This window comes from Falco cherrug, chromosome 13 (genome assembly GCF_023634085.1).
Source record: "Falco cherrug isolate bFalChe1 chromosome 13, bFalChe1.pri, whole genome shotgun sequence".
NCBI classification, from domain to species: domain Eukaryota; kingdom Metazoa; phylum Chordata; class Aves; order Falconiformes; family Falconidae; genus Falco; species Falco cherrug.
Window position 1 is genome coordinate 15,019,534 of NC_073709.1, and position 26,213 is coordinate 15,045,746.

General features: G+C 57.3%; 2 protein-coding genes across 3 annotated transcripts; both read right to left on the reverse strand.

The window, feature by feature from the left end:
- Positions 1-1,342: 1,342 nt before the first annotated feature.
- Positions 1,343-8,586, reverse strand: SLC35B2 (solute carrier family 35 member B2). 2 transcript variants are annotated; one of them, XM_055726177.1, is made up of 4 exons: positions 8,245-8,586; positions 5,242-5,435; positions 4,780-4,940; positions 1,343-3,482 (listed from the first exon to the last, which is right to left on the reverse strand). In XM_055726177.1, the coding sequence occupies exons 2-4, from the start codon at positions 5,396-5,398 to the stop codon at positions 2,544-2,546; spliced, it is 1,257 nt and encodes a 418-aa protein (XP_055582152.1). In that variant the 5' UTR covers positions 5,399-5,435; positions 8,245-8,586; the 3' UTR covers positions 1,343-2,543. The 2 variants fall into 2 exon arrangements, with proteins under 2 accessions (XP_055582152.1, XP_055582153.1); XM_055726178.1 differs by lacking the exons at positions 5,242-5,435; positions 8,245-8,586 and adding an exon at positions 3,823-3,944 and having other exon boundaries at positions 4,780-4,917.
- Positions 8,587-9,970: 1,384 nt separating this feature from the next.
- On the reverse strand, positions 9,971-23,348 carry NFKBIE (NFKB inhibitor epsilon). Its single transcript, XM_055726180.1, has 6 exons — positions 22,886-23,348; positions 12,325-12,427; positions 11,555-11,777; positions 11,295-11,383; positions 10,766-11,014; positions 9,971-10,473 (listed from the first exon to the last, which is right to left on the reverse strand). Exons 1-6 carry the CDS (start codon positions 23,206-23,208, stop codon positions 10,408-10,410), a joined length of 1,053 nt encoding a protein of 350 aa, XP_055582155.1. The 5' UTR covers positions 23,209-23,348; the 3' UTR covers positions 9,971-10,407.
- Between the last annotated feature and the right edge of the window lie 2,865 nt (positions 23,349-26,213).

Sequence of the window (26,213 nt, forward strand, 5' to 3'; positions counted from 1 at the left end):
GCTTTGTCAGGGAAAATAAAGGTCTGTCTTGCCAGCAATGATGGGCACAAAATAAGAGCGGGCTTTTGTCAGCATCCATCTTCAATGGGGTGGGGAGGAGGCAGAACCTGCTGGAGTCCCTCGCTGCCCACCAAGGCACTGTGGGGCACCGTGTTGCTGCTGTGGCAGCTGTTTGGGTGCAGGCTGCTAGAGCAGTGCTGCAGCTGAGCTAGCAAATGCCTTCAGGGTGCTTTTCTTTCCCTGGGACAGGACAGAAACATGTTTAAATGTTAAGATTTTTCTCTCTGTAGGAATGCTTTGCCAAATTGGTAGTCACTACTTTTTAACTTAATGTTTTGGGGTTGGGTTTTTTCTCATTTTTTCTTTAAATCTAGTAGAAAAGGTATCCCATTCCCAGCCTGGTAGTCAACCTATTTTCTTTCTGACCAAAGAGGGGGGAAAAAAATCTATTCCAACATCAGTCTGTCAGCAGGTGCTAGGGGCAGATATTGGGGAATTTATAGAGGCAGGATAGGATGGAAGGCCATGAGACTGCACAGGCACTTTCAAGAGTGCAGAGCTAGGAAAAGGAGCATAGGTAAAACTGCTGGAGAGCTAACAGCTCTGAAGCCTGGCCTGTGTTCAGCACCAGCTGTTATCCCTGCTGGCTCGGCTAACTGCACCGTGATAAGCAGCTCTTGTCCCTAGTCTCCTCCTCTGTTTCTTCTGCAGCCCTCACCAGTCTCCCTTTTCTCTAGCTCTGTTAGGCCAAGGGCCCATCTCTGACCACAGACCTCACCACTATTCGATCACATAGGCCTACAGTCAAGGTTTTTTTACCAGGCCTCCCATATGTACCAGTAGAATGTAACCACCCCAGTCAAGCCTCCCTGGCTCCAGTGTGGGGCCTGTGGAACTTGTGGTGGTACACATGCACCCCATAAAGGATGGGCTCCTCCAAAGCCTTGCTGCAGCACTGGCGCCCCTGACAGGCAAGTGTTCAGGAAGCCTCTGTACCATCTCTAGTACACAGGCTGCAGCTGTACCTGCTGAGGCTGCCCCAGCTGCATGATGCAGGGAATGCAGGAACCAAACCAGAATCAGGCTAACAGCTCTTCTACCTGCCCACCAGCACAAGCAGTAGTCCAAACCTGGCAGTGCTCCCCAGTCATGTGTGCAAGGATCTTGCATCAGGCCTTGTAGCTTTGGGTCCAACCCTGCCCAATACCTACCTGGGCAAAGGCACCTGTGTGGAAAGGAAAAACAGTTTTGCTGTCCCAGAGAGACTAGGGACAGATGAAGGGTTAGGAAGTTTCTCCCCTCCTTCCAGGTACATGGAAAAAATATTAAAAGAACATTTACCTCCAGGGCAATATGTGCAGCATATTTTTAATTTAATAAAATAAAAAGAGAAAAAAGTTGCCTTTTAAAAGTACCAAAACCTCCTGGCTTCTGTCAGGTTGTGTTGAGAAAAGAGTTGGCCAGTAAAACCCAGGCTCCCAGGGAAAAGCAGATTTCACTGCTCCATCCCCTACTGCCCGGAGAGCAGATGCCCACTCGCTCCATCCCCTGCTGCCTGTGGAGCAGGAACAAGGCACCGCAAGCGGGCTCTGCCCCATCTCTCCTCTTGACCCTTCAGACACAGTGGGGCTCTGGCCAGACCCCGGGAAAGCCTGGGCCAAAGCCTCCAGTTAGCAGGAAGAAGAGGGGCTATTTGTGCTTCTCTGAATGGCAACTGCAAAGTCCAGAAACCTGATGAAATGGCACTGAAACACCCCAAGGTGATGCTGGCTTTTGGGCAGTGCAGCCTTTGGCCTGTAACAGCAGCAGATGTAACCAAAAAGCTAGGACAACTCAGCAAGCACTGGGAACTGTAACAGCTAGTCTCAGTCTGCATAAAAATCAGCCTGGGCCAAAGGGAACAAAGTGTCTCAGAGCAGGGGCAATGAACTGATAAAACCAAACAGGGATGCTTTCACTGCAGAGTGCCCTCCTGGAGCAGATACCAGGTCTGGGGTAGGATGAGCTGGGAGTCCTTCCCTTAGCTGTGCCTGTCTTACCTGGAGCACCTCCTAGGAGGGGTGCTGAGGGCTCCCCCCTTCTTGGGACAGGCTCAGCTTGGGACTTGCCTCACATGGAGGTGTTTCAAAAAGAAAGCTAGTGTTTTGCTTGCACCTTCCTCCTCCTGAGCTCTGTAGTAGTGACAGAGGCAAGACAGTGCCAGGGAAAAGAGCTCCCCTGTTCATCAGTGACTTTGGAGAGAAGCCACGGGGCAGAGGTGGGGCAGGAGTACCAGCAGACCCACCCATGCTGGTTTGCCCCCAGGCCCATGCCTTGGCTAGAAGTCTTTGACCTATTAAGGCAAATGGAAAGGTTTGGAGCTGTGGCAGCCCAGAGCATTCCATGGGCTTGTTCCAGCCCCTTCCCCAGGAAAAGCAGGTGAGTCACTGGTCCAGCCTACCCATACCCCACCCTGCTCTTCAGCGGGTTCTGAGAAATCAAGCAAGTACCCCCACGTGGAGGCAGGACAGCAGGCACAGCTTAAATGCCATGGTCCCAGCTCCTTAGACCTTTTGTACGGGGGTCTCGCCTGGTGGGAGCTTCTTACTGCGCTTCTTCATGCGGCTGCGGGCATAGACGCGGAGGAAGAGGGCCATGAAGACAACAGCTACGCCCAGCCCACCCACGACAGTGACAGTGTGCCCGTAGATGAGGCAGGAAAGGAGGATGGCGAAGGCCTGGCGGAGTGTCATGATGATGGTGAAGACGGCTGCCCCGAACTGGTTGATGGTGTAGAAGATGAAGAGTTGGCCACAGGCAGAGCACACAGAGAGCAGCACGGCATGGGCCGTGAACTCTGAGTGGCGGGCCATGAAGCGTACCGACTCCAGCAAGGCACCCTGCTCCAAGAGTGAGCCCACCGTGAAAAGGCAAGAGAAGACATTGACGCCAAACATCATCTGCACAGGAGACATCTTATAGGTGAAGAGGGCATCCTGCCAGTTGGAGGTGAAGCTGTCAAAGATTATGTAGCCAGCCAGGAGGACTATGCCCGAGAACGTGGTGACAGTAGATGCGTGCCTGTTGGGAGCACTGGAGAGCAGGAACATGCTGACCCCCACGGAGATGAGGGCAGCAGTTAGGTATTCCCAGTACTCATAACTTTTGCGTGACACCAGTTTGCCCATCATCATCACTGGGATCACTTTAGAGGCCTTGGCTAGCACTTGGGTGGGGAAGCTGATGTATTTGAGTGCCTCATACTGGCACCAGCTGCTGAGGATGTTGGAGAGGGAGGCAAAGGAGTATTTGTACATAGGAGCCCCGTGGCGCGGCTGCTTGGTCAGGGCGCAGTACAGACCAGCCACTGTGAAGGCCAGGATGCGGTTCATGAACACCAAGAACTGGGAGTCCTTGAACTTCTCACCAGGGTCTGTTTCGGTGGCACCATATGTTCTTGTCATCACACGCTCCTGGAGGACGCCCCATGTGAGGTAGGAGGCCTGTGAAGCGGAAGGAGCACAGGAAAGTCAGGACCCACAATGGCCACTGCAAGCAACCAGGGGAAGAACAGACCCCAGGAGATCCTTGCTTGCCCCAGCGCTGCATCATCCTCTGCACAGCAATGCTTCCCTGAGACCCTGGGAGATGGGGCCACCCCCCACTCCACCCACCTGAGGGAACACACTGTCCCATGTGGTTACAACCAGGATCAAGCAAACCAGGCTCAGTTTACAGGCTCTTCAAGGGGAGAGTAGCCCGCAAAGCAAACATCCTGGTGTAGCAGGCAGTTACGCATTAAGTTGCCTGTTGAACCAGACTGACAGAATTGGGGAACGTTACCAATGCACAGCTGCAGTTTTGGTGCCAGCTCGCTGCGGCAGGTCCTGGCAGTTTTCCCAGTGGCCTCTGCATTGGTTTTCACTTCCAGCTCCCTGGGCCCAGTTCTTCCATCCAAATCAATTCTAGTTTCAAACCCATCAGATTCAATTGTCTTCCAGGAATGATCACTGTTCTGGCTGTCACTGCAACTACTTCTGGTGCAACAGTACCAAATCCCTCACAGAATTACAGAATTAACACAGACATCCTCTCACCACACATTCCCTCCTGAGAAACTGAGGCAGAGAGGTGGAAGGACTTGTTGGTGACCCGCAGCAAGCCTGAAAGGGCTGGGATAGCAAGCCAGAGAGTTGGTGTCTTCTGCTGGCTGTGGGATGTGTGTGTTTTTGTATCATAATGCCCACATTTCTATTTTTAATCTCAGACCCCAAAAAACTGCCCCTCCTAATGATGCTCAGGTTGTAGCTGAGACTTGGGGAAACGAAGAATAAAAATTACTGTTTATCTGTAGCTGAATTCAGTATTTCTCTCCAGTATTCAAATCCAATCCATCAAGGCAGGACGCATCAGCCCCAGAAGGTAACACAGAGGAAAGTGTGGGATATAAGAGGGTTCAAACTATCTGCTGCTCTAACATGAGGGCCAGAACAAGAGCAGCCCTAACAATCTGCTGAATCACAAGAGTTTTCCCCCTCCGTGGCTGCAGAGGACTGCGATCAGATGGACAGGAGGTCTCAACCCAGACGACCAGCTAAATGGACCTTCAGAACCCTTAAAGGTGACACAGCAGCTCTGGTGGACTATCCTGGTTGAGAAGCTGTGTGCCAGCCTCTAACCCTGCCCTGATGAAGGACAGCACTGCATCCTTGACCTTCAAAGAAGTGATGGCCACAAACCGACTGCCCGCCTCCTCCTCCCAGAGTGGGAAAGCCACACACACAGGCACAGGGCCCCTACCTGTAGACCAGCAGCACAACAGAGCAGCTTGAAGACCTGTCGGGCTGTAGAGGACTCTGTGGGCTCTGCTCGAGGTGGTAGGGAGCCGTCTTCCTGGTGTACAGACTTCACCTCAGAGCCGAACACACATGATTTGATGACAGGGAAGCAAATGCCTCTGCCTGTATGGGGTAAGAGAACACAAAGACAGAATTAACCACAGCCTGGGCACCACAAGCTACACCAGCTTGAGAGCTGAAGCCGTCTTCCCTGCTAGCCTCCACATCTACTCATGCAGGGGCCTTGGAAAAATTTGTTTCAAGGTAGCACCTACACAGCTCTAGGATACAGCTCTGCCAATGGCTCAAGCCTGGTCTGACAGAGCAGGCTGGGGAAACAACCTGCCAGTGCTGAACAGGGTTGACTGAGGGGGTGTGGAGAGCTCAGAGGGAGGTCTGATGTGGAAGGCCTTCCTGCCCTTACCTGTCTCCAGGTAATTCCTTCTCTTGAAGTACTGGATGAGGAGGAATCCCGGCACCACAATACTTGCATAGCCAGCAGCATTAACAAAGAAACGGAAGAGCCAGAAGTCCCCCCACGAGTCCTGCAGGGCAGGGGGTATCTCTTCACCAGTAGCCATCGTAGGGGGAGAAGCATGCACGAGGGGAGGGCAAAATCTGCAGAGAGAGAAGAGGCTGGTGGTGGGCTACTGGTACACAGCCACCTCTGCTCCACATGCCTGCACCACCTGCTGCCTGGCCTGCTCCCCAGCAGCAGGCAGCACCCAGATCCTACCCCAGTGACAACAGTGATGGTGGCAGTACGTGGAGCATGGAAAGCCCTCTGGAGTTGGAAAAGCACATGCCAGACATATATGTTTGCTTCTGTTAAGGGTGTTTGTTCTGGCTTAGGTACACGTGGACTTAGAAACTTGCGTTCCCAGTTGAACACTGTTGTAACCACCTGGTTTTGACAATGCCCTCACTCCAAATGCAAGCAGCACCTCACATCTCACCTTTTTAAGTTAAACTTTAGCACAGTTCCCGAGTGGAAAAGGTCACCGAATGGAAAAAGTGACTTCTACCTGGCAGCTCATATTTCACGCCTGTGGCCAGAAAGGCCTTCCTCTGAGAGCAAACAGTTCAGAGCTTCCCCCTCTGGCTGCACCAGGTGAGTGGAGGAGAGCCAGGGAGTGCTCAGGCTGCCAGCTCCCCACCTCCCCATGCAGCTCTGGAAGGGAGCATGCCGAGGCGTTCCTCACAGCTCACAGGAAATTACCAGGGCTCAGCCGCTTGGCAATACACAGCCAGAGAGCAAGGTTAGGAAGGAACTTTCCTACCAGCTGGCTGGTTGGGATTTTACTAGGACTATCTGACAAGGTATAGTTGATGTTCTTCAGCTATAGCCCTAAGTGGTGGCCTAGTCATCTTTAAAACAATTTTAATAATCCCTGGAAGAGTTATTCCCTCCACCATCCCCTCCCTCACAGAGGCAAACCTGTGATGTTCAGGGGCCACGCAAAGAACAAGAGTACAGGTACACAACAGGATGGGCAAGCGGGCAAGAACTTCCTATACCCAAGGCCACCTGCACGCTCCCCTCACACAGCAAGCTGTGGCTTCCTGCATGAGGTTGGGCAGTTTTCTTGGTCCATGCTCCATCCCTGCTCATTTCCCAAATAGCAAAAGCCTCCCAATTGCCTTGGGAGCCAGGTGAGGGTGCTGTGGGGCTGGCTATATAAACATGCCCCAAGGTATTAATACCCCCTCCCCAAAAAACAAGGTCAAAGGAATTTAGACCCTTTTTAGGGGTGTACCTGGCCCCAATATAATAATAGCTGTGACCTCTGGTAGCCCTCACATGAAACTCAGAGACTTACAAACTCAGAGCTTTAAAGGCAAGGAAGTCCCCTTCCGTTTCATGAACAAGCTTTCCCCACCCTCTTGTCCCCTTGGGAAAGGCCTCAGGGGCTTTTCATATCTGCAGTTGTTGCAGCCAGTCCCCCAGAGTCCAACATCCTGACCTAAGCTGAAGCTGTGTTTCACCCTGAAATCTCCCTTCTGTGACTTAAAGAACCCAGAAATTCCCAGCCCAGGGAGAGATGCAAACAGCTGGGGATGGGTTTCTGTGCCTGCTTCCTATTCCCCCCTGCTCTCCCCATAGAAGACAGTTTGACACCTCCAACACTGTCATTCCTGCTCCAGGGGCATCATCGCATGTATGGGTGCTGCGGGATGCAAGAAAAGGGCTTGGTCCAGGCACCTGGGGCTGAAGCTGCCCATATCCTCCTGGGTTTGCCCGTATTAAGTAACCGTGGCTGATTGCAGCAGCCCTCCTGCTGGGAAGATGGCGCAGAAATACCGTCCACTTTTGCAGAAGTTGGGATATTTTTTGGCAGGGTCGGTTGCTACACTCACAGGCCACGTCTCCCTTCAACTTGACAGAGACCGAAAGCCAGCCGGCTCCGTTCAGCATGACTGCGCCTGCTGTTACCCTGCTGGTCCCCTCTGCTGCCACGGGAGGAGGACCAGCTCTGCTCTCCCACAGCAACCACGAAGAGGCTACGGAGGGACAATGGCTCTCTCTATGCCTGCGCTAGCAGCTCCCAGGCCCCGAGAGCTGACTCAGTGCAGCAGGCCCTGCCCGCCCCGCTGAGGCTGGAAAGGAACAGGGATGCCAGTGTTACAGGTAGAAATAGGGGGGGCCACGCCGGGCAAGCAGGCGACAGGCTGAGACATGAAAGGAGCCTTAGTCTGGGGCCTGCGGAACAGCCAGGGAGCTGAGACAACAGACTCGGCTACTGTTCCCCTTGGCACAGGAGAGGCCGCTCTCAAATGCGCCGCTTTAGAGCAGAGCTGGGCCACAGCCCTCTGCCTGTGATGCAAAATTTGGGTCCTGGGCCACAGGCCTGAAAAAAAACCCCTGCCCACAGCCCTGCTCCTCTCGAGCGCATCTCTAGCACCTCGAAGGGCTGAGGCCAAACGCAAGCCTGGAGCCTGGAAGGCCATGCCTCCCACTAACGGCCCGGGATCCTGCGCCTCCCTGCCCCGCAGCCGCTGCAAAGCCGGGTCGCAGGGACAAGCGGCCGCCTCTGCCCAGGGGCTGCCAGCAGCGGCAGCCGGGCGCCGGGCTCCCCGCCGGCCCGCCGCAGGGGCACCCCCGGCCGGGTCAGGGCCCGGCGGGCCCCGGGGGGTCCCCGGGCCGGGAAGAGGCGTGCGGGAAGCCCCCTTCCCGCGCCAGGGCCTTTCTGCCCTGAGGCTCCGGACGGGGCCCAGGCACGGGGAGAGGCAGCGCGCGGCCGAGTGCGGGGCGAGCGGAGCTCCGGGGCCGGTCTCCGCCTGGCGGCCACGTCCACGATAACGGGGCCGGCAACGCGGCGGCGGCCCTCGCCCACCCCAACGGAGCGGGACGGCTGCCGCCCGCGGCCGGGCGCCCACCCCGGCCTCACCACCCACCCTCCGCGCCCACCCCGGCCTCACGGCTCACCTGCGGCCCGGCCCCGGCCCCGGTCCCGGCCGGCTCCCCTCAGCTCCGCTCCCGGCGGCGGAACCCCCGCCCGGCGGGCGCGCAGCGGCGCCCCACAGCGCCCCCTGCCGCTCCGGAGGGGCCGCGGCTCCCGCGCCCGCCTGCGCGGCGGCTGGAGTGGGGCTGCCGGCCCTGCCAGCGGCGTCGGACGGGAGCCGGTACCGCTTCCCCCGCGCACCGCAGTGGGAAACACTGGATCAGGCAGGGGAAGTCAGCGGATCGCGGGGGCGCCGGGGCCGGGCCGAGAACCAGAAGAGGTTTCCAGGCCGGAGAGCCGCCCCCTGCCCACGCCGCCCCACTGCCGCGGCCCCGACAGGCCAACGCCGCGGTTGCTGCTCAGCTCCGGCCGAGCCTGACGCAAGGGAAAAGCCCGGCTGCGGCGCGGAACCCGCCCCCGGCCTCCCCCGGCGGGCACTGCCCGGGGGCTGCGGGGCAGGATGAGGCCTCGGCCGCCCCCGGCTCCCCGGCCCGGCAGCCTCGCGCCCCGTCCCGGCCCTGGCAGGGCTGCAGAGCCGGCTGCAGCCATCAGGGGGCTACCCAGTAACATTTTACAAGGCATCTTTTTTTTTTTTTTTTAAAAAATTATTTTATTTAAAAATTAAACAATGCAGATCACTTGCTGCTCCCTTTTCCCTCGCCTTCCCACCCCGCTGCAGCCCTGGCCCCGCCATGCCCCTCTGGCAGCACCCGTTGCTCCTGCTCTTGGGCCACCCGGCAGTGCCCCACATCTGTGAAGGTGGCATGGGACAGCCCCGCCGGGCACACACTACGGGCAGGTGTTGGCCAAACGCCCGTGAGCAGAACGACGTGGCTCGTTTGCAGCAGGTCTGAGGCCCTGCTAGAAGGTGAGAGGCAAAGACTGAAAAAAAATGGAGCAATCCAGCCCAGGGCTACCCACGCTGCCTTCCCAACAGCATTCCTTTGCTATCCCTCCAAGAAGGGAAGAGGAAGAGAGCAGCTCACTCCAGAGCATCTTGGGCGATTGCGCCATAAAGGATTTGCCCCAAACAACAGCAGCTGCTCCTAGGCAGCAAGTGGGGAATTTCCCTGGCTTCGGTGGGGTCAGGTGTCCCCAGTGTCTCCATTCCCACAGCACCTTTGGCTGCTGGTTCCCTAATGCGTCACACCTGCTCCTCTGGCTTTGCAAGGGGGCAGGGGAAGGGTGGTGAACTGAACAACAGAAGGGATGCGGAGATAACCCGGCAGTCTCTTCTGCTTCCAGCCAGGGGGAATCTAAAACCTAGGGGAGACCCACGCCCTAAGTTTTTTAACACACTTCCAAGCCAGGAGATGGGGCAGAATCTTTCTTTCCTCTTTACAAAAGAGAAAACTGCAGCACAGTAAGGCAGCAAGATGTCAGGCACAGCAGCAGAAGCAGAGATCCACAACCTGATCTTCCAGCACCTCCTACCCTCTTTCTTCAGCCCTGAAGCCAGACGCTCAACAGGACAGTATGGGAATGCAGCACCATGCTGAGATCCCCCAGCCTTGGCCTCGAGCACTGGAAAGGCTCTGCAAGTGGGGAAGCCCCTGTGCTCCCACTCGCCTCCTGCTGTGCAAAGAACCCAAGGGAGTGGGTGCACTGGGGAAGCCCCTGCAGCCCTCACGTGCCCAGGCACCTGGGGTAATGCTCAGCCTCCTGGTGCTGCGGGGGAGCAGGGTGGGTTAGATCACATGAGACCTCAGGTGCCCGCAGCAAGAAAAAACATTTATTAGAGTGAGTGTTAACTCTTCTCACCCCACACTTGTTCTGATGGCATTTGGGGGTGCCAGAGGATGCTCCATCCATCGTACAGTGTGAAAAGGAGTTCTCTCCTCTCCTTCCTTGTGTAAGCTGGAGACCCCAACAAGTCAGACCCATAGCAGGGAGGGAAAATTCAGTCCTGCTGCTGGGCACAAATACTGAAAGAAAAGCCTCCCCTGTGTAGTGCTCATAGTGCCACCTTCTTTCCTCTGGGAAGGCAGCCTGAGGCCAACAAAACTTTTCCAAAGAGGAGGCGGGGGGATAAGTCTCCCAAAGTGGCTCGGCTCCCACTGAACTGCAGGCAGGCAAGGTCCCAGCGGGCAGCAGGGCAGCAGCGCAGAGCGAGGAGGCAGCCTGACAGGCCAAAGGAGTCCAGCCGCTCATTCAGAGCACACGACAGGCTTCCCTGAGATCTTCAGGTCATCGAAGGGCAGCAAGGCAAGGAGCTGCAAAAGCCAAGGGTGTGAATGTGTAAGGATCCAGGGTTGCTGTCTCCACTGAGCTGGGACGGGGGCCTGCAGCCTCCCACCTCCCCAGGAAAGTGCCAAGAAACCCTCTCGGGGCTTTCCCTAGCGCTCGAGGCAACAGGCAGTCACCCCACGCGCTCCCAGAGCCAACACCTGCACCCTGTAGGGGAGGACAGGCATGGCTAGAAACTCCTAAGAGGTCCCCCCACACTGTCCAACTCCTGCATGTCCTGACACACAGAGCCACAGGCCTCCCCCTGCACAGACTCACGTCATCATTGCCATCAGCCAGGTCCTGAGCTGTCTCATTCTCCATGTTTCTCAGCAGAGTGTCAGCTCCAGAGTGCGAGAGGATGGCGGCGATGGCAGCATCCTTGCGGCCCACAGCCAGGTGGAGCGGTGTGCACCCGTTGTACATCTGGGCATCCACATACGCCCCGTTGTGCAGCAGGAACTGGACAGCCCTGCGGTTGTGGCACTCCACGGCCAGGTGCAATGGAGTCTTCCCGCTTGTGCCCTCCTGCAGCCCACAGACCACAGGGTGTGGGTGCGGGGTCCCCTCAGATGGGCCCTGCAGCACCCACCCACAGCCCCTTGACAGGGTACAGAGGGGGCAGTCCCCACCCCGATTGCTGTCAATGGCACCCAACAGCCCCTCAAGGACCTTTTTGCTCTGCTCCCTCAAAATGCAGTGTCTCCAAGCTCCACAGCAGTGCCTGCCCCAAGACTGGAAGAAGGGCTTAAGGGAGCCATGCATTGCACCCAGCCTTGCCCAAAACCCACACCATGCCCAGCCTTACCCGAACATCAATGTTTGCGCCACTTTCCAGCAGCAGAGACATCATTGGGATGTTTCCCTTCAAGGTGCTGATGTGCAGACAGGCCAAGCCTGAGATGGGGAGGCAGGAGAGAGAGCCACAGTCAGCCCAGACCATCCTGAGGGACACCAACCCCAGCCTCCTACCTGTTCTGCTGCACTCCTGGATCCCTGCATACACAACTCATGGTCTCTGACCCAACCCAGCCACTGGCTTTGCACCAGGCTGTCCCTAAGTCTCACCTTGCCAGTTCTGGAGCTGCAGGTCCTGGTGGTGCTGGACCATGTCCTCTGGTGGGGCCGTGCCCTGCAGTAGCTGCTGGGCGCACTGCAGGCGCTGCTGCTCACAGGCTAGGTGCAGCGGGGTGTTGCCATTGCGGTCCTGCAGCCTGGGGTTCACTCCCTTGTGTATCAGTGCCTGGATCACACTGGGCTGCTCCAGGTACACGGCGAGGTGGAGCGGGGTCTAGAGAGGAGGTAGGGGCAGAAATTAGGAAAGGGGGGGATGTCCCACAGGACACCAGGCATGATGAGCCATGCCAGCCTACAGGACCCGGCCTGGCGGCGTGGGCAGGCGGCGGTGCAGGAGCCCATCACTGCCCCAGGGCTCAGCGTGGCTGACACTGTGTGTGGGTGCAAACACCTTGCTGCCCCCCTCCCCCCTCCTCCCCAGCTCAGGGATCACCTGTAGGGGCAGATGTCACTCTCCCAGATTATCTACCCTCCACATTCAAGCCATGCCTACTCCACCCTCCAGGGCTGTATGTAATGTCCTGGGGCCTTGTAAAGGACCCCTTCACCCTGCTGTGCTGGGAGCTGTCACACCTCTCAGTGTATCTCGCACACCCTTCTTCCCCTCCCTGAAAAGGGGCTGTTCACGTGGGACCTTCACCGTGCTCTGGAGGAAGCAGGTAGGGGGTCCTAGGGAAAGGGCAGATGGATTAGGCATCTATCTAGGGAGCAGCCTGCAGAACCTGCCTTCCTCCCACCTTCTGCCTATCATATTCATATACCTGGAAAAGATCATTTTGGATCTCCAGCACCTCCCTGGGCAGCTGAGCAATGCAGCAGAGTGCCACATCTGGGACACAGTGGATAATGGCCAGGTGAACCAACCTAGAGAGGGGATAAAGGGAACAGGAGAGGAAAAAGGAAAAAAGATTAGTCCCAAGTGCCGTGCTCAGCAGCAGAGATCCTCCACTGCTGCTGCATGCTCCCCCCCTCCCCCATTCCCTTTCGCTTCCCACCACCTCAAAGCTCCTCTATCCTGTCCTCTCCTTGGGGAAGCTCAGCGGCAGGGCAAGGCAGCAACAGGGCCTGAGGCTCCCCAGGGCAGTCCTTCACTCCGATCCCCACAGAGAATGGACATTCCTATTCCCACTAAGCACCACAAGGTCCTCCCTTGGACCTCACAGCATGCATGGGGCTTGGACCCAGCACCACCCAAAGCCAGGCCTCCAACTGGTGCAGGTCTGAAGAGCCTGGAATGCATTTTGCAGAGCCCAAGGGACAGGTTTGGTGGCTGCAGAGGGAGGTCTGGGCTCTGGCGGCTGCCCGGGGAATTCCAGTTCCCCACTGCTGGCTACGCACCGCACTTCTGCTTTCCCCCCCACGAAGACAGGCAGCCAAAGCCAGGCAGGAGCCCGGCACCAGTCCAAGATCACCTGCACGGCACAGTCCCTGTGCCAATCTGCCGGCTGACACCGATTTCCTCTTCTCTCCCCCACATCCTTCCCTTTCAGCACTGCTGCAGCAGGGCTGGCACAGCACAGAGGGACACTGGAGATGTGGCTGTCAAAGTCTGGTGGCCAGCAGGCAGCCCTGGTCCTCAGGACCACGGCACCCCCAGCCACGGAGCGGCTGGGCAGCCTGGAGTCCCCCAGCCCAAAGAGAGGCATTATTTCCAGCTGGGTCTGACACTAGCCCCCACACACAGTCAGAACAGAAGTGAGAGCACGATGGAGGCAGAGCTGAGGGAATTTCCAGTCCCCTCCACCAATCTGCTGTGCTCCTGGGCCCCCCTGGGCAGAGGGACTGGCCCCCCATTGCAGGGCAGCCCCCTTGGACTGGCCCTGGCCATTGTGGGGAGCAGCGAGGAGCAGGCAGTGACTGCAGAGCATGGCAGGCGCGAGCTGAGCCTCCTGCCACCTCCTCACTGCTGCGCTGGCGCCTCGGTGGCTTTTATCTCTGGCAGGGATCAGCTCCAAATCGAAGGTGAAGGCCAGGTTCTAAGCAGGCTCCTGACACCTGTGCTGCTTGGGAGAGGTGAGCAGGGCTGAGGGACAGAGGATGAGAGCTGTGCCAGCCCTGGCAAGACACCCCACTCGCCAGACAGCCCAGCTTTGGGATGACACTTTCAGTGTTGGGAATGGACAGCATCCCTCTACAGGTGAGAGGGCAAGACCTGGCCCTAAAGCACTGCAGCAAAGAAGTGGGGCTGGGGGCTAGCTTCTTGCCAGCTGCAGGGGGGACATGAGTGTGCCGAGAAGCCCAGAGGCCAGTCCCCCAAAATGTCCCTTATCCATGCCCTCCCAAGCGCTGCCTGAGGGCTGAGCCAGCACCAGGGACCCTGGGCACCCTCAGCTGAGACCCACATTTGGTGGCAAAACAAGACTGGTTCCCCTCCATCCTGCTGCCAGGGGAGCAGCTGTGCCGAACAGGAGAGGCTGCATCCCCGGGGAAGCCCTGGGTCATGCCGTGGCAGGGAATTCCCCACTGGAAGTAGAGGCCACCCACATTTGCCTCTGCACCGCCATGGGGTGCCCCCTCACTGCCGATGGTCCCCAGGGCAGGGGAGGAGGTTGCGAGCTGGGGCCAAGCAACCCCACGGGCAGGGTCCGGCCACCTTTGGCAGACCATGGGGCAGAGGCAGAGCCAAGGGGCACAAGCCAGGCTGGGACAGGGGCAGGAGCGAGGGGCAGAGCTGGGGGACCAGCAGCAAGAGTACCCCTCCCCTCAGCAGGTTCTTACTGATTCCAGCTTGGGTATGATACAGGCAGGGAGATTCCCTGCTGGGTTTTGCATCAGGCCCCCGGTCCCCGCAGCAGCACCTGCATTGAGGTATCCTTTGCCCACTTGCAGGGACAGCCCCTGTTTCCCCAAACCTGCTCCCAGGCACCGTGTATGGGGGGAAGATGCCAAGATCTGCCTTCTTCAGGTATGGCAGAGATAAGACTGCTCAGACAGGGGACTTTCCAAGGCAATTCGGCTTGAACTTTAAACCTCTGCTGCTTTCACTTTCCAGAGCCACTCTGGGCTCCCAGGGGAGAGCGCAGCGCCCAGGGTTATGCCCTGCTGCAGCCAGCCCCCGCACGCCCAGGAATCCCCTGGCCCCTCTGCCATGACCCACCTCACATGCTGGGGCAGTCACCTGGGAGAGGTGGAAATCCCAGGAAGCCCACTGCCAGCACCTCACTCTTCCTGCCTCGGGTGGCTTTGCAGCTCGATGAGGTGGCAGAGCTGCTTGAGGCCTGACATTGAGCAAGTTTGGGCATCTATGCCACAATGAGGGTGACCATCCGCACCTGGCCAGAGCTCAGGCTTTCACTTTGAAGCTGGGATGTGCCTGCTCTGAAGGATTGTTTTCCCCTCACTCCCTCTTCCTTCTCCACCCGGGTGCAGCCTCCTCCTGCTCTTTCATTTCTGCATTCGTTCCTCCCTTTCCTCATTGCCAGCCCTCAACTTCCTGAAATGGCTGCGAGAGCCGTGAGCTACTTGGGGGAATCACAGTGAGGCCACCAGGCTGGGATGAGCCCACCAAGAGCAGGTGTGCACCAAGGCACTCTGTGCCACGGGCAGCAATGCCAACCAGGAATTGGGATTGTCTCCTGCTAACCTGGGAAACCTCCTATGCCCAGGAGACCTGAGGCACAGGCATCGTGCCAACCTCTGCTTTCTTCTGGCCAAGGCTACAAGCACCCCCCTCTCTCTGCCATGGCAGCCATGCGGTCCAGCTGCCGACAGGCTGCTGCACGCTGGCACGCAGTGCTCACAGCCCCAGAGCCAGGGCACAGCGATGGACTCGCTTGCTGCCAGGCACCCCGCCTCACCCAGCCACGGCCCCATGCCTTTGCCAGAACGAGCCCCCCACCCTGCCATGCTCAGACCCTTGCCCTTCCCTTGGCTGCTTACATGCCTCTCCTCTGCCTTTCCCTGCTTGCCTGCTCCCTCCCTCCCCATGTTCCTGCCAGCAGCAGCGCTCCTGCCTGCAGCCATGGGGGCGGGTGCCCAGCGGGGACTTTTGGAAAGGGTGACAGGGAGTTTTGGAAAGGGCATGGGATGGAGGAGCCGTGGGCAGGGGAAATGTGGCCAGCCTAGGAGTACAACTGCTGGACTCGTTGTCAGCTTTTCCACTTGCTCACCAGCTCCTACCTGGCACAGGGGGTCTCATTTGTGCTCTGAATCACAAAGGTCTCATGGGCACAGGGCATCCCTGGCACAAGGTGATCTACCCATCATCAGAGAGATAATGATCCTGGAGCAGAGGGGCAGACGCATTCCTGGGGATATTCCTGGGTCTGAGCACAATACGCCCAAGGTGGTCCTAGTTTAGGCATGAGGGCATCCACTTCCACAGTGCTGTCCCTCTCCTAGGCTTCTCGGTCACCTCAAGTGCCTGGTAGGAAAAGTGTCCACACCGGAGGACTGGAGGCAAGAGAATGGGGTAAGGGTGAAACCGAGCTCTGACACACAGGCATAACTGATGAAGTCCCACCAGCTCTCTGGCTATCCTCTTCCATCCCCCTAGAAAAGGGGCTGACCATGCAGATCCCCCCATCTGTGGAGCAAGACACCTTGTCCTCAAAGCAGCATCTCCCTTCACCATCTCACCCCAGAAACACCTAGGACAAGAGACTCAGCATTCAGTAGAATTTGCTTTGACAAGTTTTTCTCCCTTTCTAGAAAAGGTTTCTGTCTGTAGCAGTAACATCCACTCCTGGCTCCTTATTTTGGCTGAGCAGAGTGGTAGGAAATCCTGCAAACAATTCGCACAAGAGAAGTTTGTTCAGGGGAGGAAACGGCCCCAGCAGCAACAGAGAGAAGAGCGAGGGAGGAGGAAAAGAGCAGGGGAATTCCACGCTTACCCTGGTCTCCTGTTCCAGCCCTGTAACCTGCGCTGCTAACCGCTTCCTCAGCCATCAGCATGAACCTTTGCCAGCCGGCTCAGCAAGCACAGCTCCATCTTGCCCTGCAGCCCTCAGCCAGCTCAGCTCAGCTCCCTTCCTCCCCGCATACCAATGCAATGCTGCCTGGCTCCATAAAGTTGTTCCAGCTGCCCTCTGGCAGCTCCAAGGGAGCAGCGGATCACAGCCGCCTGTAGGCTCATCCCCATGTCCTCTGCTCCTGCCCTGGGTCTCCCGTTCTGCAGGTTTCTTCTACCCTTCCCTGGGCAGGGCACAGCTTCAATTGGAGCGGGGAGTGCGTGACTGGAAGGAGGCTGTGGCTAGCGAGATGCAGAGCCCCTTCAGTCACACTCGCTTCAGCCCCCCACACCGATCTCCAGCCTGGGCAGCAGTTGCTTCCCAGCCTGCGGCTCCTGCGGCCAAAGGGAGTGGTAGGAACTGATGGGCGAGCAGGGGAGACAGCCTCTGCCTTTCCTTGGTGCTCTGCAGAGGGTCTGGTCCAGGTTCTGGCGCATGAGGGGTGCAGGAGGCTGACTGGCAGGGGAGTCATTGCGAGAGGGCTGTGGGCGCCTCGTTTTTCAGTGAGGTGGGGGAGGAGGAGGAGGAGGTGGGGAGATGAAGGTGCCCCTATTCACCCACGTACAGCACCCCTGGCCTCACATTCTCTAGACTCTGCACCCACACATTTGAGCATTTTGCTCCATTTCTGAGCAAGATGATGGGTCTGGGATCGCAGAAGCACTAAACATCAGATGCATGCGGACCGGTCCCTGCAAAATGAGGGGTCTGTCCTGCACTACCGTCACTGCAGGGATGGGCCAAGCCAGAAAGCAGGTCCGCTCATCTCAGGAGGGCCCAGTCACAGGCTGGGAAGCCAGATGAACAATTGCAATAAAAGCAGCAAACATCCCAGAAGGTTCACTGTCTGTGGCAACTCCATTTCAAGCAGACCAAATTCCCATTCTCACTCACCAGGAGGCAAATATGTTGTCCTACAGTTTCTGTACACACAGAGATATCTTGAGGTCAGAACAGCCCCGTACAAGTGCCTGGACTTCACCAGTGCCTGTACAACTCACCCCAGCAATCATTCACAGCCCTAAACACATCTCACTGCCTCAGGATTTTCTTTTAATGAGACACCATCTGTAAGTCCAGGATATATTGGGGCTCTCCTTCAGCCCTGCATCTGTGCCAGTCAGAGGGGCTTCCCATCTCAGGGATGCAGAGAATCCCACGCAGAGCACTGAGAGTCACCCAGTAACCACTCCCACAGCCTCTCTTCCTACACAGTCATGCCTGAGTCCTCTTTTATCCACATTGTATTAAAAAAGAAACCCAAGACCAACAAAAATCAAAACTTCCTTTGTTAATTTAGCTGAGCTCAACCCTTTCTCAGCAGCAGCCAAGCCTGCCTGCAGAGTGCAAGGACCTGAAGCCCTCCCCTCGACTAATGTGTTACAGCCAGGCATGAGGCTTCTGCATCCCAGGACATGGAAATTTCCAGCCATTCTTTCCCTTCTTCTGTGCTGCAGTTCCCTGTGTCTCTCCCCAGCTCCAAGGCAAACCTAAGCAGGCGGAAAGTCTGAAGAAACTTCCTCCAGGCCAGGCTGAAGTCATACAAACAGGGAAAAAAATCTCTTCTTGCACGCATGATCTCAGAAGGCTGCCAGGACTTACCCACCTTATGCCAAGGCTGTACGTGTGTAACCCCTGCAGAAGCCAGCAACTTCTGGGGCATCCTCAAGGAGCCTGTGCAGAGCTGCTTGGCCTCGCCTGGAGGGGCACCAAGCCCTCCCCTGCTCTCCAAACTCCTGAGCACGCACAGAGCGAGAGCCAAGAGTCCAGGGACAGGGAGGCGGACGCAGGAGGTTCCCTTCTCCCTCCAGCCAGCCCCACACTGGGATTCATTTTCCTCCCTGTCCCACAATGACAGCGTGCTAGGGAGCAACTCGGGACAGACTTGAATTCCCCTGGCAATTGGGCAAGGAGGTTTCCAAAGCCACTCTGGAAAAACCAAGGGCATTCCAGTTTCCCATTAGCTATGGCCATCCTACTGCTGGGCAGCCAGCAACAGCTCAGCCCAGCCAGCAACCAGGTGTGCTCTCTGCATCAGACTTCTTTAATCCTTCTAAAACTGTGTCTCTCCAGTCTTCCGCTTCTTTTTTCTTCTTTCACAGTGGATCCCCTTTGCTGTCCCATGCTGAGCGTTCCCTCAGGCACCATGCTGGGATCCAGGGGTACAGGGGTTCAGCAGCACCCCTGTTCAGCAGGGCAAGCATCGAGCAAGCAGCTACACCAGAGAAGGCAGTCTGAATGGGGACAACCTCTATGCCCCTGCACAGGGAAGATCTCTAGCGCAGGGCTACTTGAGGTGGGAGGGTTACGACAGGCACATGCTGGTGAATGGTTAGAAGTGGCTCTTGGCCCCAAAGGATGAGCCCTCACGCTCAGTGGGTACCCACGCAGGCAAGGGCTCAGCGGGGAAGACCCATTCATTGCCATCACGTGGAGGAGAGCTCAGAACATCAGCTCCTGTGGGGCCCCAGTTTTACGCGATTAACTGTCCCCGAGCCCTTGTTAAGGCATCTCAGCCCACGAGTCACTGGCACGTGATTTCTTATCAGCAGATGGGGCAGCATTTGTCTCTGGTGGAAGGAGGAAGTCAGGCTTCCTCCGCTCCCCTCCCTACCCAAAACACGCACCAGACCAAAACCGCTTGCTCCCATTTTCCATCTGAAGGAGGCCGAGATCTCTCTCCCATGATTGAGCTGGGGTCCCCCGACCTTCACCCCTGCAGAGAAGCCGTGCCGCCTTGGATGGAGCCCCATGCAGAAGACAGCCACCCTCCTGCAGGGGTGCAGCCCCCAGCCTTTCACAGCATGGCATGGCCGGAGGGCTCAGAGCAAGACTGCAGAAGTAGCGCTGCCTAATTTCCCACACTGATGAGTCAGCTCTGCCTCTCCAGAATTGACAGAGGCTGCCATAAGCCCAAGCGAATGGGGAGGTTATCCCTTGTGCTGGAACACAACAGGAGATCCCATCATAGTTCAACCCACCTCGAAGGAGCTGGTCCCACACCCACCCCTTTCCCAGGACACTGGACTCACGCATCTGCCTGGCAAGGCCAGGGAGAAGGGGGTTTCCTCGGTGAATCCTAACAAAGGTTGAGCTTGTCCGGAGGCTGGGGCACAGCCATAAAGCTGCCTGCAGCCTGCCCGGAGCTAGCCATGCCTGCAGCTGGAAAGCCCCTCTCTTACTTCCATGCCAAGCAGTCCCACGGGACTCAGTTCAGCAGAAAAGGAGATGGTTTTATGTGGAAGAGACAAATGCTTGGAAGAGACCACGTGGTTCACGAGGAAAAGGCGGATGCTTGGAGGAGACTGCTGGAGCACATAGGGCTTTTTCTCTACCCAGCCACGGAATAAGCAGGATATGTATCGCTGCACTAAGTGCACCCATCATCTTCTGCCATTGACCCTGTTCCTCATCCTTGATCTCTCCTGCCAGGCCAGCTCTGCCGCTCTCTCAGGGACTGATGTGCTGGTGCCCGATAACTGCAGCCCTGACTTGCCTGAGGCAGAAGCGCTGCCAGTGGCACTAGGGAGGTGCATGTGGGGCTGATGCTTGGGCAAACGATTCTTGGAAGATGGCACCCACACATTTCACTGGCCATCGTACTCCCATCTCTCTGTTGGCCAATTTCCTTCCTGCAGAAGTGAGACTCCTTCTAATTTAAGCACGGGAATTGCCAGTTTTAGCCCCATTGCTTCATCCTGCCTGCATTAACACTGCTCTCCCACAGAGGCAGACAGGAAGGTATCCAAGAAGGATCCTGCTGACACTCCAACTGCCCAAGCATATGCCCCTTGCCTCTGCCTCCACCTTCTATACTTCCTTCACAAGCACTAGGCTGACAAACACAGCCCCCTTATATGCACAGCTCGAGGTGGGTGAGCCTGGGGGAACTACGGAGAGCCAAGATTTTTGTCAGATGGAGAGCCAAGACTTTTGCAAGCTCCCTTTGTGCAAGCCCAGTGCTCCTCTTCACTTGGTACCAGCCAGGGAGGGCATCTGGGGAAACGGCAACTACTTGGCCAAAACCCCTGAACTTTTTGTATTTTTCAGAATTATAATTACAGGAAAGTGTTGTTGCCCAAGTATTCTGAAATATAATGACAGTATGATGTTAGTTCTCAGCCTGGAGCTGTTTTGTGGCAGACACTCAAGTACGGCACGCAAGGAAATGTGCTGCTCACTGAGATGAAAAGAAGTCGATGGATTTATCTGTTGGGATGAAAGGGATGCAGCCTGTGGCCATCTGATCCCTCTTCTCTGGAGACCTTCTGTCACCAGATGAGCAACTGCTCCATAGACTTGAGCATTACTATCAGCTCTGACTTGTTTTTGCATACAAAACCAGTGGCATTCAATGTGGCAGTTCAATGAGTTGCTGGGTGCTCACAGTCTCCATTTGCATTGATCGAGTGATGGATGTTCAGCATTTCTAAATATAAATGCCGCCTACCTCTGCCACAGGGTCAGGAGGAGAGACAGGAATAGCAGAGGCAGAAATCCACAGCCTCACTGCCCTAACCACAAGAATAGTTTTGGGTTTTTTTTTCCCCAGTGCTGGCAGTGGATCCCAGGAAAGCCGGCTCCTGAGTGGACACAGCCAGCCCAGAGCTGTACGCGCTGCACCACCAACTGACTTGCTGCTCCCTCCCTCTTCACAGATTTCCTGTTCTGAACGGCACTGTGAGTGAGAGAAAACAGAAGAGCAGCTGCAACCGTTTGAAGAGCTCTCCGAGAGCCTCTCCTGCCTACAGTAACCGAGGCGCTGCTTGTTAATGTTTCCCTAGTTAATGAGATGCTTGCATTAGGTCTCTCCAAGCAAGTCTGACAAGGGCTCAGCCACCTTACAAGAAAGCTCCACGCAGCAAAAGCATCTCCAAGAAGCTTCATCTACCAGGTTTACTAAAGAACAGTGAGTGGGGAGCCCTAGGCACAACCACGACAGACTACTCTGGGGGGCTTTTCTGAGGCGTTATTTCCACGGCTCTGCTTAAAAGACCCCTGGCTCCCTCCATGGGTACCTTGACTGTAGTGTTACAGCCAGGAAAGGTGGTGAAGCTCCTCCATGTGAAGGGGCCCCAGAGGCAGCCTGTAGATAGGACAGGACTAGAAAGCACTATCCAGGCGCCCATCTGGGGAGCGTGGGAGGCTGGGTTTAGTCAAACCTTGCTTGCTGTGAGACTTCCAGCCAATCCTCAGAGCAGATCCCACAGCAAGCATTAACGAACTAATTAGCAGATGCACAGGCTCCTTCCCAACCGGGAAGTAAACACTCAGGCTGGCTCCCAGCTCATCTTCAGCCTCAGAACCAGATGTGCTCTGCCAGGCAAGGACAGAGCCTCCCTGCTGCTCCCGCTACTGAAGACATTTGCCTGCTCACGTCAGTGCCTCTTAGTTTCTCTTCCTCCTGCACCATTACACAGTATTAAACTCCAGCCTGGGTTTGGGGCAAAGCTTTGCCCTTCTCAGCTGTGAGCACGCCTCACTCATGCTCTGCATGTGCACCCATGATGAAAACCTTCCGTCAAGGGAATGTACAACAGGCACGTGCCATGATTAGCTAAAGGCAGTTACCAGAAGCCAAACCAGCTAACTCCAGCGTGATGCCTCTGCCCTTGAGAGAGCATTACGGATGTGGGAAGGCCCTCCTCATTAAGAGAAACACTCGTCTCCATCACAGAGGCTCAGGAGGGGAGCCCTGCAGTGGGGCGTGCGTCACAAATGTGCTGAAAGCTGCAGCTGTGCGGGTGGCTTGGCAAAGCACGGCCACTTCCACCTGACACCAACAGCTCCGGGGCTGCTCGGTTGAGCAGCATCTGTGGCCCTAACACAGCCACCTCAGGTCTCGCCCTGCATAGCCTGTCTCGTTTCGTGTCTTGCTTAGGTGCCATCTCACCCAGCCGAGCCTTCCCCATTGGGGAGGAAATGTTGCACGCTCTGGGGAAGAGACGGTGTGGGGTGTGTGTGGGGGCTGATTTGCTCCCCCCCCCCGCCCCCGTTGCTAGCAGCCCAATAGCAAGTGGAAGTTGGCTTCTTACGGCGGTTCGTTCTGTGCCACGTTGCCGGGGGTGCCTCTCCCCGCTCACCCTGCCGGGCCCGGCCCAGCTGCCCCACCGCCCCGACCCCCCGGGAGGGTGCCCAGCCCGCACTCGTGCGCTGCCAGGGCGGCAGGCTCGGCACAGCAGCTCGGGGCGCCCCCGCAGCCCGGCTGAGCGGGGATGGCCGGGCAGCGCCGCAGATAAAGCCCGGCTTATCTCCAGGCGCCGGCTCCCCGCCGCCGGCCGGCTGCGAGGGGCTGAGCCCGGGGCTGGGGGGGCCCGGCGCTCGCCAGCCGCCCCCGGGGAGGGGGAGCGGGCGGGGGGCCGCGGGCACTCACGTGTCTCCGTCCTCCGAAACGTAGGTGAGCGCTTCCAGCTGCTGCCGGCTGAGCCCCTCGGGCGGCGGCGGCTCCTCGGCGCTGCAGGCGGGCGGCAGCCCGGGCAGCGGCTCGGGCAGGGCGCCGGAGCCGTAGCTGGAGTCGAGCCGCTCCTCGGCGGCGCCGCTCTCGGCGAGGGTCTCGGCGGCGGCGGGGCTCTCGGCGGCGGTCTCCCGCCCGCCCGGCAGCGAGCGCAGCGACTCGATGCCCGAGTCGCACTGCCCGTCCTCGCCCTCCCAGCCCGCCGCCTCCTTGCGGCACTCGCCGCCCGCCGCCCGCGACATGGCTCAGCGCCCGCCGCCCGCCCGGCCCGGCCCCGGCCCCGACCCCGGCCCCGGCGCCGGGGGGCTCATGGCCGGAAAGCCAGCGAGCGGCGGCCGGCGCGGAGCCTGAGGCGGCCGGCTCCTCCTCCGCCGCTGCCCGCACTGACTCAGCCGCGCCCGGCCCCGCCCGCCCGGGATTCCCCCGCCGCCGCCGCGCCGGCCCGGCCCCCCCGCACCCCGAACGGGGGCTGCCCCCCCTCCGGCTTTGCCCGGGGGCAGCGCAGGAGCGCTAGGGGGGGGACGGCCCACCCGCGGGCACGGCACGCGTGGGCGAGGGCCGGCAGCCCGGGGTGCGCGGGGGGGGCGGCTGCGCTGCGCTACTCTGCGGCGGTGTGTCCCGGCCGGCCTCCCCCTGCCCGGTTTGTCTGGGTTCTCCAAACAGCAGGGAGATGCACCGGGGGGGCAGAGGGACCGTGCCAAAGCTGAGGGGTGTGGGTGAGGATGCTGTTCTGGGTGCAGGTGGTGCCCGAAGCTGCAGGCTTTGTGGGAAACCATAGGGTGGGTGTCACTGGTAGCAGAGAGAGGTGCGAAAGAGTCGTTTGCTTTTCCCACACGCATTCTTTCACCCATTTCACCCACTGAGACACCTTCTTGTTTGTCCTCCCTGTACAGGCGAAGGGAAAGGCCAGGCGGTCACTACAGTTGGCTTCCAAGTCGCTTGGTCTAGCTGCTTCTCACTGTCCTGTGTGGCAAATAGAGACGCCAAAGGCCAGCGTGGCTGCTGGGGCTCACAGAAGAGCAGCCAGGACACGGAAATCAAAGCTGAAAAGAGAAACTCAAACAAAGGCCCAGCTCTCTGCCTGTGGGTGACTGACCAGCCTGCGTTTCAGTGCTCTCCTTCCAACATCAAAACTATCCAGCTGTGTTCCTCATAGATCTCATGAAGTCTGTGTAGACTTCATAGTTACTTTCCAGTATCCCAAGCAGCAGGCTTTCCTAAGAAGACAGCCTAGATAGCTCTGAACATAGATGACACTTCAAAATCACTTTCACTTGTTGCTTTTATCGCTTGATGTGCCTCTTCACCTCTGCAGGGTGCTCGTCTTTCCAGTTCAGCCCGGCAGGAGGGGAAGGATCTCTCCATGCCACACACCTGCAAGGGAGCTCACCTTGAAGAACCTGATGGTGGGTACGGGACCGAGTTTGCACAAACCACATGCAAAGAGCCAAAGACTTCCCCAACCCGCACTGCAGCTGCCGCTTGAAGGTTTGCATCACTCCCCCAGCCCCGGCTGCCAGGCCTTAAACTGCAGCCTTGCTGCAGGTGAACTACCCATGAAGAGTGTCCCCAGCCAGGCAGGAAGAAAGGTTTTGGGGTGTGAGGGCAGCAGGAGGCACGCAGGGGAATTCTCTGTTGGCATCAGTAAGTTCCAGTCACAAGTTTTCCTCCCACGTTCAGGATCTGTTCCAGTGTCTCCAGTTGTGTCCCTGACACTGCCTGGATGCGAGACTACAATCGCTAAGGGAAAGGAGCTTCTCCCACATCTTATCAGCTCTGTCCAGTGCAGGGCAGGAATCTGGGCCGTATAATCATATCGTTCCCTTCACACCCTCGTGGTGGCTGCATCCCAGCTCCTTGTGCATCTACAGCTGATGTTCCTGACCCCTACCCAGAATTTCTACTATTTCAGCTTTCTATACACAACTACTACTAGGTTACCCATCAAGTACCTTCCAAAATGCTTTTGCCATTTTCTCTAGTAACATGCTAGATGTTGCTAGAGATGCAGCAGCAGCATGGAATGGTTCCTTACTTTTCCATGGATAAAATCAGATACTGGGGAGAAAACTACTTGCACCAAATCAGCACAAACCTGTGCAGTGATGCACAAAGATTTCACTTTTCTGTGAACTAGTTGCTGCTTGGCTTTGCAGCAAGTGGCAGCCACCCCTTGGTTATCTTGCAGTGTCCCGTTCCAGCTGGGGCATAGGTGTGGACCCTGCTTCCAGGGCTAGCACAGGTCCAGGAGCAGCTCAGCCAAAGCACGGAGCCTAAGCCAATAAGCCCTGGACAAGCTCTGCAGGGAAGCAACTCAAGATCCACCACTTGGGACATTACAGTCCAGTCCACTGAAGCTGTCTATACCTCCAGCTACCAAGCAGCCCCTGAAGGTGACCCTTCTCTGCTGATGATGTGAGCTTAACTGGAGCTAGTGGTCTCACAGCTTCCCCAAGGTGAGCCTTGAACTTTCTTGAGCTGGCTAGTGCTCCCCTAGGGCTGTGTGGCAGTGACCTGCTGCAGCTGAGCTGTGGAGACCAGGCGCTCCCCATTAAAGTCAGCTACGCCAGCCAGGCGGCTGGCTTCAGCCACCACCTGCAGGTCCAGGTCCAGACCCTCCAGCTACACCCACTACACTATACCACACTCCAATTACACCTCTCCTTGCCAGCTCTCTTCTGGCTGGGTGTGCCTCCATTAACCCTTTGGACAATTTGACTGGAAGGTCTGAAAGATGAATTGGTCATGTGCCCCGTTATTTGCCTTCAGTCACTCATTCAGCAAGGCTTGGGATCTGTTTCATGCTGTCTTCCTTTCTGCCTGGTCATGCGAGTTTGGGACTTTCATTGTTTTCAGAGGCTTTAAATACAGAGAGATATACATACACACATCCACATGCATATATATAACATCTATATCGTATACATACACACGTGCACATGCTTATATATAACATCGATATTGGCAGGTAGTGGTAGAGGGAGTAAAAACATTTAAATATAATATGAGGCCGCCGATCTCGATGTTCTGATTTGCTTTTGAGGATTTTAAACCCGAAACTAATTCTGGTCTCTCCAGTCCTGAAGATGTGTCGTTGAAAACGGTTAAAATTGCAGGGGAAAACTGAAGAGGAAGGGGTCTCTGTTCCCACTAGAGGTCAGTGTCAGCACACGCTGCTCCAAGGCACCCAGCGCTACTCCAAATAACCTCTCCTGCAAGAAACTGGGGCTCCCCCGCCACTCTGCGC